At 45.8% G+C, this 11,937-nt stretch overlaps 1 protein-coding gene across 1 annotated transcript in view; it reads right to left on the bottom strand.

Moving 5' to 3' along the window:
- Positions 1–8,096: 8,096 nt before the first annotated feature.
- The window catches only part of LOC117884407 (rho guanine nucleotide exchange factor 5-like), a 48,445-nt gene continuing 44,604 nt past the window's right edge, over positions 8,097–11,937 (bottom strand). The window contains exons 13-15 of the mRNA XM_034784785.1: positions 11,677–11,747; positions 11,127–11,231; positions 8,097–10,807 (exon numbers count right to left, since the gene is read on the bottom strand). Coding sequence (XP_034640676.1) covers positions 10,653–10,807; positions 11,127–11,231; positions 11,677–11,747 — 331 coding nt within the window. The 3' untranslated portion in view covers positions 8,097–10,652. The remainder of the gene's footprint in view (positions 10,808–11,126; positions 11,232–11,676; positions 11,748–11,937) is intronic.

The following is an 11,937-nucleotide window of genomic DNA, read 5'->3' as shown; positions in this document are numbered from 1 at the left end:
TGAGAGCCTGGGGGGAGGAGGCAGGGCTGGGGATTTGGGGAAGGGGCGGAGTTGAGGCAGGGCCGGGGGTGGGGTAAGAAAAAAATGGGGGCGGGGGAGAACGCGGCCAAAATTGTTTTTGCTTGGGGCGGCAAAAATCCTAGAGCCGGCCCTGGCTTATACTTTATTTCTGTAGAAGACCATTGATTATGAAGTTGTCCCTCCTTGGCTTTCTGGTTTGTCTTCTACCTCCTAGTTTCGCTTTCCAGTTTGAGCACTGATTTTGTATTTGGTAGAAGCTTGCTTGTATTTTACAAACATCACAGGGGCAAGATAGTCTGCTACGGTGAAGTTTCCCTGTATTAGTTAGTCTATAGCATCTAGCTTGTTATGTGGTTTTCTTTTTTTGGTGTTCAGTTTGAGAACTTTTTGTTTCTTTTGGCATCTGTCTTTTTAGGGTTTGAGATGTTGCTCTAGACCAGGGGTTCTCAAACTGAGGGTTAGGACCCCTCATGGGGTCATGAGGTTATTACATGGGAAGTCGCGAGCTGTCAGCCTCCACCCCAAACCCTGATTTGCCTCTTGCATTTATAATGATGTTAAATATATTAATAAAAAGTGTTTTAATTTATAAGGGGGGTTGCACTCAGAGGCTTGCTGTGTGAGAGGGGTCACCAGTACAATAGTTTGAGAATCACTGCTCTAGACGCTATTCTTTTTTGAATATGGTGGTTTGTTTGCATCACTGGTTTTGATGTTAAAAAGGCATAATTAAATTTGGCCCCAAATTAAAGGGCCAGTCAAAATGGTTGTATTTTTAAAACAAACATTCCCAAGCCTAAATGTTTAAAATCCAAACATTACAGCACTTGAGCCTGAAAGTGACACTCGATACAAACCGAAATTAAACGGCTTTCTCTGCCAGTCATCATATGTTGCAAGGCAAAAAGTAAGCAAGAAGGTATGATAAGTAAATTGGCTTGTTGGTAATGCAGTATAGGAGTGGGATGGGGTAGGGGTTCAATTCATTGTTTCCTTGCACCTTGTGTATTTGCTTATATGACTGCAAAGTGGGTGTATAATGCTACTGTTCTGATTTGGTGGTATTTGAACCCACTTCACACCTGTGTAAATGCCTATGCAAAATGCTGGGCAACAGTGATTTGGGTACTGAGTGTGTATATCTGGCTTCTGTCTGGTCTTAGTGCTCTGTGGAAGGAGTGCACAGTAGTTTGCTTTGACTGAGACAGCACCAGACGCTGAGACTTCTCTATGTCTCTGTTCTCTCTTGAACTTTTACAAGCAAGATTGTAACCATTCAGTAATGTGGCTGGTTCTAAACATGCTTGGTGTCTGCATACATGGTCAACAGGGCTGTCCTTCCCCATACACAAACTACGCAGCTGTGTAGGGCACCAGGAAATTCGGGGCGAAATTTCCTGGTGCCCTACACAGCTGCATGCTGCTCCAGCTGCCAGCCAATCCCCCAGCCAGCTAAACCTACCAGGAAAGCTGCCCCTGCCCCCTCCCATGCCCACTCTGCCCCTTCCCCATAGCCCCCGCCCCTGCTCTGCCCCCACCCTGCCTCTTCCCACCCCTGCTCCGCCCCAGCCCCACCCCCACTCTACCCCTTCCCCTGATCTACGTCCCAGGGGACTGCAGCAGGGGTCGGGCTTGCCCTGCACTCACCGAGCAGCAGAAAGTGGAGCGACCTGGCCCCAGTCTGCTCCGTTCCGCTGGTGAGTGCTGGGGGGTGGTACCCCCCTGCTCCCCCCAAGGCTGGGAGTCAGGGGAGCTGAGTGGAGCGGGCTGGGTCACTCCACTTCCCACTGCCCCGTGAGTGTGGGGTTTGGCCCGCCCTGCAATCACCGGGCAGTAGGAAGTGGAGCGACCCAGCCCCAACCTGCTCTGCTCTGCCAGCTTGTTCTGGGGGATGGTTTTCCCCCAAGCCTTTTCCTGCCCCCCTCGGACCTTGGGTACAGCCTCCCTCACACTGTGGAGGCCTGGGTCCAGCCCCTCCCCCCACAGGGGGAGTCTGTGTAGGGCACCACAATGTCTAGAGATGGTCCTGATGGTCAATACCTGTTTAGTAAGCATGGTGCCTCTAGTGCTCTTACCACTAAGATGGATCATCTTTCTTATAACCAGTCTTATAAGTGGCTCTGCACTTAATTTTTTTGCAGTGTGGACAAGAGCACTCCCACTGTGCCTGGATTACTGGTTAGGACAGTCCACCTCTCCCGCAGCAATCCCAGAGTGCATTGTCCTACGTGTTCTTTCTGTTTCTGGGTTTTCTATGGCATGTATCACTGTAGTATTTAATGCCTTGATGCAGCAAGTACTTAGTTGTGAGTAGTCCCATTGTGTTAAATTAATGTAGGATTGAGAGCACAATTAGGCAGCATGATAAAGAGGTGGGTGTTCAAACATGGTTTAACCACAGCTGAGACAAGTTGGCTAGAGTGTGGACACAGCTCAAATGGCATCTGTTGTAACTGAATCAGCTGAGCATTGCAAACAAAATCCATTTTGACTGTTAGTATGAACAGGGCCTAGTAGAGGAGAATCCTCCTTGCTTTGCTCTGTGGCTATTTTTGGGAATGTTCCTGTGTGTGAGTAGTGCTGTATTTATTTGTTGACCTGTAGGTGGTGGTGGTTTGTTCCTTTTACTGTATAAGGAACATTACTTTTGGTATTTTATTTTTGGATGGCAGTTTCAGACCTTTTCAGGATCTCTTTAAAACTTCTCAGGTTTTTATTCTAAAGAGAATATTTATAACACTTCTGTAGAAACTGATATTTTTTCCTGTGTAGGTCAGCAACTTCTCTATTCAAGTGAATTGACCTGCATTGCTGCTGCCCATCCCACACAAAATGAAATAGCTGCAATTTGAAGCAGTGTCACCTATATTTCTGTGTGATATCTGTGAGAAACTAAAGGTGTAAAAAGTTCAGTTACTTCAGCTGCTGCTTCTCCTTTTTGCCTGCTGTGTGATTGCTCCTAGAGCCCTGGACATTCCCCAGTGTCTTTATTCAGTCAAGTTTAGCGGAATTTATCACGTCCCGTGCATAATAGATCTACCATAAGGGCATTTTTTGCTATTCCCTTTTTTCCTCCCATTTTCCCCTTCTTATTTTCTTTCCATTACTCCTAGTTACAGTCCTTTATATCACCCTAAATGTTTTCTCTTCCTCCATGATGTTGATATCCTTCAAATACTTGCGCTTGGCTATGATATCTTCACTGTCATCTAGGGTTGCCAGGTGTCCAGTTTTCGACTGGAATGCCTGGTCAAAAAAGGACCCTGGTGGCTCCAGTCGGCACTGCCGACTGCACCGTTAAAAGTCAAGTCGGTGGTGCAGTGGGGGTCCGGGGCTAAGGCAAGCTCCCTGCCTGCCCTAGCTCCGTGTGGCTCCCGAAGCGGCTGCCAGGTCCCTGCAGCCTCTAGATGCATGGGCATCTAGGGAGGCGCCACGCACTGCTCCTGCCCTGAGGGCCAGCTCCACAGCTCCCATTGGCTGGGAACCATGACCAATGAGAGCTGAGGGGCAGCGTCTGAAGGCACAAGGGCAGCGGGCAGAGCCGCCCTGGCTGCCCACGCACCTAGGGGCTGCAGGGACCTGGTGGCCACTTCCTGAGAGCCAGGGCAAGCGCTGCCTCGACCCTGCACCCCAAACCTCTGCCCCAGCCCAGAATCCCCTCCTGCATCCAAACTCCCTCCCAGAGCCCACACCCTCCCAACACCCTGCCCCAGCCCTGAGCCCACTCCTGCACCCCAAACCCTCATCCCTGGCCCCAGCCCAGAGCCCGCACCCCCAGCCGGAGCCCTCACTACCACCCCCGCACCCTAATCCCCTGCCCCAGCCCAGTGAAAATGAATGAGGATGGGGGAGAGCGAGGGACGGAGGGAGGGGGGAGATGGAGTGAGCAGAGGTGGGGGCTCGGAGAAGGGGCGGGTCCTCGGGGAATAGGGCAGGGCAGGGCTGTTTGGTTTTGTGCGATTAGAAAGTTGGCAACCCTACTGTCATCTTTTAGCAAAAACACAGACTTTAGGCCCAGTCTTGCAATGTGCTCCACATGGGCGCAGAGGCCTGTCTGCATAGAGCTCATGGCAGGATAAGGGCCTTAATTTTTCATCTCGTCTCATAGAGTGACTCTCCCTAGGCCTTTGCTCATTTGCATTGATTATCTTTAAATCAATGCAAATGATTGATCAACCTCATCAAAAAACTTGCACAGATACAGACAGACTTCGTCTTCCTCTCCAAGTGTGAACAGATGGACATCATATCAAATGGACTGAAGGTAAAAAATCCATTGCAATCGACATACTACACTTACTATGGTGAGAGATTATGCCACACACTCTCAAAGAAACTGAGGAACCACCTGATCAGCATCCTGTACAGCAAACAGGAGAAGATCAAGAATGAGCTCTCAAAACTGGAGACTCTCATACAAAACCAACCTTCCACACAAACTTCCACGTGGCTGGACTTTACGAAAAGGAGACAAGCCATTTACAACGCACACTTTACTTTTCTATAGAGGAAAAAGAACAGTAAACTATCTAAACTCCTACATGCCACAAGGGGCTACAACAGTGGTACCCTTAACTCACCCAACAATATTGTTAATCTATCCAACCACACGCTTATCCTGGCAGAAAAGTCTGTCCTATCTCAGGGACTCTCTTTCTGCCCTACCACCCTCACAAACATGATACAGTTCTGCGGTGATCTGGAAGACCTACTTTCGCCGCCTCCAACTCAAGGAATGTTTTCAACACACCACTGAACAGTTCACTGACCCCACAGGAACCATCCTACCAACACTACAAGAAGAAGAATTCTGCGTGGACTCCTCCTGGTGGTCGAAATGACAGACTGGACTTCTACGCAGAGTGCTTCCACAGACGTGCACAGGCTGAAATTGTGAACAAACAGCATCGCTTGCCCCATAACCTCAGCCATGCAGAATGCAATGCCATCCACAGCCTCAGAAACAACTCTGACACTATAATTAAAGGGGCTGACAAAGGAGGTGCTGTAGTCATCATGAACAGGTCAGAATATGAACAGGAGGCTGCCAGGCAACTCTCCAACACCACATTCTACAGGCCACTATCCTCCGATTCCACTGAGGAGTACCAAAAGAAACTACACCATCTGCTCAAGAAACTCCCTGCTATAGCACAGGAACAAATCTACTCAGACATACCCCTAGAGCCCCGACCAGGGGTATTCTATCTGCTACTCAAGATCCATAAACCTGGAAACCCTGGACACCCCATCATCTCAGGCATTAGCACTCTTACAGCAGGATTATCTGGCTATTTGGACTCTCTCCTCAGACCCTACGCTACCAGCACTCCCAGCTATATTCGGACTTCCTGAGGAAACTACAATGCATTGGTGATCTTCCTGAAAACACCATCCTGACCACCAGGATGTAGAAGCTCTTTACACCAATATTCCACATGAGGATGGACTACAAGCTGTCAGGAACAATATCCCTGATGAGGCCACAGCATACCTGGTGGCTGAACTTTGTGACTTTGTCCTCACCCACAACCATTTCAGATTTGGGGACAACTTCAAGTCAGCGGCACTGCTATGGGTACCCGCATGGCCCCACAGTATGCCAACATTTTTATGGCTGACTTAGAACAACGCTTCCTCAGCTCTCGTCCCCTAGTGCCCCTCCTCTACTTGCACTACATTGATGACATCTTCATCATATGGACCCACAGGAAGGAGGCCCTTGAAGAATTCCACCTGGATTTCAACAATTTCCACCCCATCATCAACCTCAGCCTGGACCAGTCCGCACAAGAGATCCACTTCCTGGACACTACAGTGCAAATAAGTGATGGTCACATAAACACCACCCTATAATGGAAACCTTCTGACCGCTATACTTACCTACATGCCTTCAGCTTTCATCCAGACCACATCACACGCTCCATTGTCTACAGCCAAGCCCTAAGATATAATCGAATTTGCTCTAATCCCTCAGACAGAGACAAACATCTACAAGATCTTCATCAAGCATTCTTAAAACTACAATACCCACCTCGGGAAGTGAGGAAACAGATTGACAGAGCGAGACGGGTACCCAGAAGTCCCCTTCTACAGGACCAGCCCAACAAGGAAAATAACAGAACACCACTGGCCATCATGTACAGCCCCCAGCTAAAACCTCTCCAGCACATCATCAACTATCTACAACCTATCCTGGAAAATGATCTCACTCTCACAGACCTTGGGAGGCAGGCCAGTCCTCACTTACAGACAGCCCCCCAACCTGAAGCAAATACTCAACAGCAGCTACACACCACACCACAGAAACCCTAACCCGTGAACCAATCCCTGTAACAAACTTCATTGCCTACTCTGTCCCCATATCTACTCTAGCGACACTATCAGAGGACCCAACCACATCAGCCACACCATCAGCAGCTCATTCACCTGCACATCTACTAATGTGATATATGCCATCATGTGCCAGCAATGCCCCTCTGCCATGTACATTGGCCAAACTGGACCGTCTCTACATAAAAGAATAAATGGACACAAATCAGACATCAGGAATGGTAACATACAAAAGCCGGTAGGAGAGCACTTCAATCTCCCTGGACATTCTATCATTCTATACCAGATTTAAAAGTAGCCATACTTCAACAAAAAAACCCTTCAAAAACAGACTTCAAAGAGAGAGAGCTACAATTCATTTGCAAATTTAACACCATTAATTTGGGCTTGAATAGGGACTGGGAGTGGCTGGCTCACTACAAAAGCAATTTTCCTTCTCTTGATATTGACACCTCCTCATCAATTATTGGGAGTGGATCACATCCACCCTGATTGGGTTGGCCCTGTTAGCAGTGGTTCTCCACTTGTAAGGTAATTCCCTTTTCTTCGTGTGTCAGTATATTTATGCCTACCTCTGTACTTTTCACTCCATGCATCTGAAGAAGTGGGGTTTTTTACCCACAAAAGCTTATGCCCAAATAAATCTGTTAGTCTTTAAGGTGCCACCAGACTCCTCGTTATTTTTTTGAATTCCACTACTACCTGCGTTCTGTTTCTCTAGTACTGAGACAACCACACCTGGAATACTGTATTCAATTGTGTGTAACTAGACTCTTTTAATGTATGTGGCAGTAGGTGGAATGGTTTATTGCGTTGGCTGGGATGTTTAATTGAATTGGTTGTTTCTTTATATATGGATTGAGGTGGTGGAGATAAAAGGAGAGCCCTGAAAAAGTGGCCTCTGTTTCAATTTATAGAAATGGCAACTTGTCCTCAGCATGGTGGCGAAAGGTCTGTGATACCCTTATACTCTACTGGGGAAGTCTAGATCCTTACCCACCCTAGGGACCCTGAGGGATCAGTAAGGAGTTACATGATGAGAGGGTGATGTAGGCTCATTGGTGATTGGGGTCTCTTATTCCTATTGATGAACATGGAAAGGCAGGGTAGGCTGAGGCTTTCTCATAGATCCAGTTTGCCCATATGTCTCACTAGTATCGTTTGAGATCATTCCTCAGTATGATAGGGAACTGGCTGGCCGTGACCTTGCCCTTTCTGTTCATGTTGTTCAATGCAAACTTGGTGATGAATCAAATGATCACTATCCATCATTTGCTTGTGGATGCGGCCCTGACTGCTTCTATAACTAAGACTGGGCTGAATGATACAGCAAGCTTTGTGTTAGCACCTCTACAGATTTTTTTTTTTTTTTTTTTTTTGTGCATGCGCTGAGAGATGGTTAGGAAAGAAGCTGTAATAGTCTGCAACTGATTTTAGATGTACAAAACCAATTGGTGTAGAAATTGAACAATAAACACAAGTGCCCAATCTCTCCTAATACGAGAACAAGGGAATATTCAACCAATTTGAAGGGCAGTAAATTTAATATAGATAAAAGGAAACACTCTTTAATCCAGTGCATAGTAAGCCTACAGAACTCAATGCTACAATGGAATTGAGACTGAGTTTAGCAGGCTACCAAAAAAAAAAAAAATACATCCAGGATTGGGATTTATATAGTTAATGAAAACATCAGAGTTTCAATTATGAAATTTTTTTAAACTTTATTTTTTTAGAAGGGGTAAGCCTCATGCTTAGAGGTTTATGCCAGTCTTTACCTGCTAGAGGTAACAAATGAACTGTCCTATGGACAGATTTGTTTCAAAGTTTCTTGTTGCAGGGTTTCTTGTATCTTTCTCTGAAGTATCTGGTACTAATCACTGTCAGACAGGGTACTGCACTAGATGGATCATGGGTCTGATCTCACATGACAATTCCTATGTTCCTACAACCTTCCCCCCTCAGAAACAGACTTGATAACTTTGCATTCCTGGGACAAGTTTAAAGTTGAAATAGCTGCATGACTGAATCTCAGACTGCCTCACTGACTTGAGAGTTTTCATGCAGGCTTATTCTCTTGAGTAACTTCACTCCGTAAAGGTGACTCAGGAACTCATGACAACCATGAGTTTGTCCCAGATGCATACATGGTACAAATGAAATCATGGCATGTAGTTTGGAATCTTGTATTTGGACTATGATAGAAGTTTAGGTGGGTGGCTGAGGATTACCTTTGTTAGTCTGTCATTACCTTTGGTTTGAAGTTAGGACTCACCTTTACCCCCTTTCCAAGCACTGATTTCAGCTGTTAAAAGTGGACCTAGGATCAGTTTTAGTTCTCTCTAAGGAGGCACTGTACAGTCTGTGGACCAGTCTTTTGAATGGCTAGCAGGACATCATAACCATCTTGTCCTTCAGTATCAGTATGGTGTATACTAAATGTCCTCTCTCAATAGGTCATCCTCCCAGGTCACCTTGGTATACTGGTGACAGATGATGCATGTGGTATGGAGGTTACAGGGGCAGTCATCTCATTCTAACTACACCATGTAACGTTCTATGCCATGGCTGCTGTAGAAGTGAAGAAAGATGTCAATGCAGAGAAAAAAAGCTAAGTCTTATCCAGCTGAAATGATGTGGGAGGGTCGTCGTATATGAAAAATTAGTTTTGGGGGGTGAGGGGAGTGTTCAAATGTTGGCAACTGTTACAGGCACAGAGCTTATGTTCCTATAAAAAGATAAGCTAAGCTAACTGCAACGGAACAGGTAAACCTATATATCCTAACTGGAGAAGTGCATAAGTTTATTAGGTTAAAAAAAATGTAAATCCAGTTCAAATGACTGGCATAAATAGGCTGGAACAAACTATGCCAGGGAAATCAAAAGGATATTACAAAGATCCAGAGATACAAAGGTCAATAATTCTTCAAATACGTTAGAAGCAAGAAGGTTACATGTGTTGCTTTCGTACTTTGCTGTGTTTAAATTCTCAACCTTGATGTTGTCTTAGCATAATTACAGGCAAAAATCCTCCTTTGTTTAATACAGAAGAAAAAATATTTTACAGTTTGAAGCAGTGTTCTCCAGTGGATAGATTCTGCACATAAGCTGCACTTAAAACCTGATGACTTTGCACAGAAATGGAACCTTAACAAACTGCAGTTACATGTTTTGCTTAAAAATATCTATAGTTTATAGATTTCCTTATGTTTTATAATTGTGCAAAATGTTGCGTGTTGCATCACATCTGCTATAATAGATTAGGCATACGCAGTGCAATTCCACTTTCCTGCCATTCAAGAACAACTAAATTTAAATACAGAGCATATGCCAACATGTAAAACATAACCTTGGTCAAGAGTTTCAAAAGTGACTAGTGATTATGGGACACTGTTTTCCAAAGGCAGGTGACCAGAACTTCCTGAAACTCAGGCTCCTTCAAAGTATCTCAGGTTGAGCGCCCAAAAATCACTAATCGTTTTTGAAAAATTTTCCAAAAGAAGGTCTGAAAAACATTTTAGAGGGAAAAATTTCTTTCCCCATGCTTACCTAACTCTAATGGATTTTTCTCATACTATCTAAACCTTATCTTTTGCTGAGACTCTGGGTTAAACTGAGCTGGTATAAAAGTGCGGAACGCCTTTGAAGTTACTGGAATTGTACCCACTTACATCAACAGAAAATTTGGTCCATTATATATTATCTTAAATGAAAATATGTGGAAATTAAAACCACTTAAAGAACCCTAAGAAGAGGTTGAAATGAAAAGCTCTTCTCAACCTTAACTACAGTGTGCTTTACATGACTATAGTGCCTTTCTTCTCAGGAACTCAAAGCGCTTTACAAATATGAATGAATTTAGCCTCACAACATCCCGTGAGGTAGGTAAGTATTATCCCCGTTTTACAGATTGGGAAACTGAGGCAGAGTTCTGAAGTGACTTGCCCAGGGTCACACATCTTGTCAGTGGCAAAATCAGGCACAGATTTCCAAAAGTCCTGAGTCCCAGTCCTCTGCTCTCTTATATTCCCTCCCTACTACTACAAAGCAAGCAATATATGCAGCTTCTTTTCCTTCCTTGGTCTCACCATGACTACAGAGGCAGTAGAAGTGAATATATTTACTCCTGGCTGAATTCCTGCTTTCTTTAGTAGAAGCACTTTGTCTGACAGTATTAAGTGCTCGTTTTTTATTTCTGCAGAGTTGTTTCTTCCAGAATGTGGTAGAGAGAGGATTTCTTAAGTCAGGTTTCTCCATACCAGAGAGACTGTACAGTTTGCAACAGGAAGTGGAGAATCCTATTTCTTGCAGAAGACCTGCTGTTTGGCATTCTTCACACGCTGTTCCTCCTTCAGGTTCATCTGGCGTGCGTGTTTGCTGGAGATTATTTCCACATGCTCTGAGGGAAACCAGCCTCTCTCTCCATCTGAGAGTTTCACTCCTTCCATCCAGCCTGCAGGGGTGGAGGCAGACACAGAGAACATGGGACAAACTGGCTGAGATTTCCCTTTTCCCACCCCCAAAAAGCCCCATCCTAACTGAGCAAGCTAGAACAAGACACCAGCCAAAAAGAGATCCCCTTGCAACCTTCAAGCCACATGGTCTATTTGTTTAATGGTCTAATTGAGACCCCGGATAATAGGCAGGCAAGATATGTTCTGAGAAGAAAGCTTCCCTCTCCATCCCTTATATAGCCTAATGGCCCTGTCATCAAAGAGATGACTCAGTTTTCACCCCCCTTCTCCAAGAAGATCAGCGCTTGTTCCACTCACCGTCGTTGCTGTTCTGCATGACCATGATGATATCTGCTTTCTCCAGATCCAGCTCGTCATTCTCCCGAGCTTTGTATGTCCGTATGCACTGAACCTGAGGTGAGTCTGAGAGAGAGGTGAAGAGCGTGAGTAGGCTGGAGGAGTGAGAGGGATTGCAAGTGTTGGGTACCGCATTCTCCCCAAGGAAGGAAGAACATGAGGATTGGGCACAACACCTGAGGGATGAGGGAGACACCTTTAGGGTGAGGCCCAGCATCTGAAAAGTGGGGAGATGGAAGAGCGCTCATGTTAGGGGTGACACCTGTGATGAGTGTCTGAAGCTGTGGAGGGGATGGGGAAGATAGAGAGGGAGGGGCATCGTCTGGAGATGAGGGGGGAAAAAACGAGTCAAGTTTGATATTTGTAAAATAAGTAAAGGGGAGGGTGAATGTTCCTCTTCAGATTCACTCCTATGTCCATGTTACCCTTATATCTTCCTCCTCACTGGGACACAACTCTGTCCCCTAGGCAAGTCCTCCCACCCAGGCCTGCAGCGCCTGAGCAGTCTCACCAGGGTTTTCTAAGAGATCTGGTTCTCCTCGTGGTGGCGCCAGAGCGGAGATCCACCGCAGCTTCTCACTGCTGGAAAATACCAAAATAAAGATGCTGGAGAGATAAGAGTGGAGGAGCCAGGGATATTGAGGGTGGGGGCGGTGTTTGTGTAGGGAGGGATTGGAGAAAAGAAGTGCCTGCCACCACCTCTTGGGGAAGTGAAAGAGAATGCTAAATGGGGAAAGTGAAGGATTAGTGAGAATCTGGGGCTAAATGAAGG

Source organism: Trachemys scripta, chromosome 1 (assembly GCF_013100865.1).
Source record: "Trachemys scripta elegans isolate TJP31775 chromosome 1, CAS_Tse_1.0, whole genome shotgun sequence".
Taxonomy (NCBI): Eukaryota; Metazoa; Chordata; order Testudines; family Emydidae; genus Trachemys; species Trachemys scripta.
The sequence above is the reverse complement of the archived record's forward strand: the minus strand, read 5'-3'. Positions and strand labels throughout refer to the sequence as shown.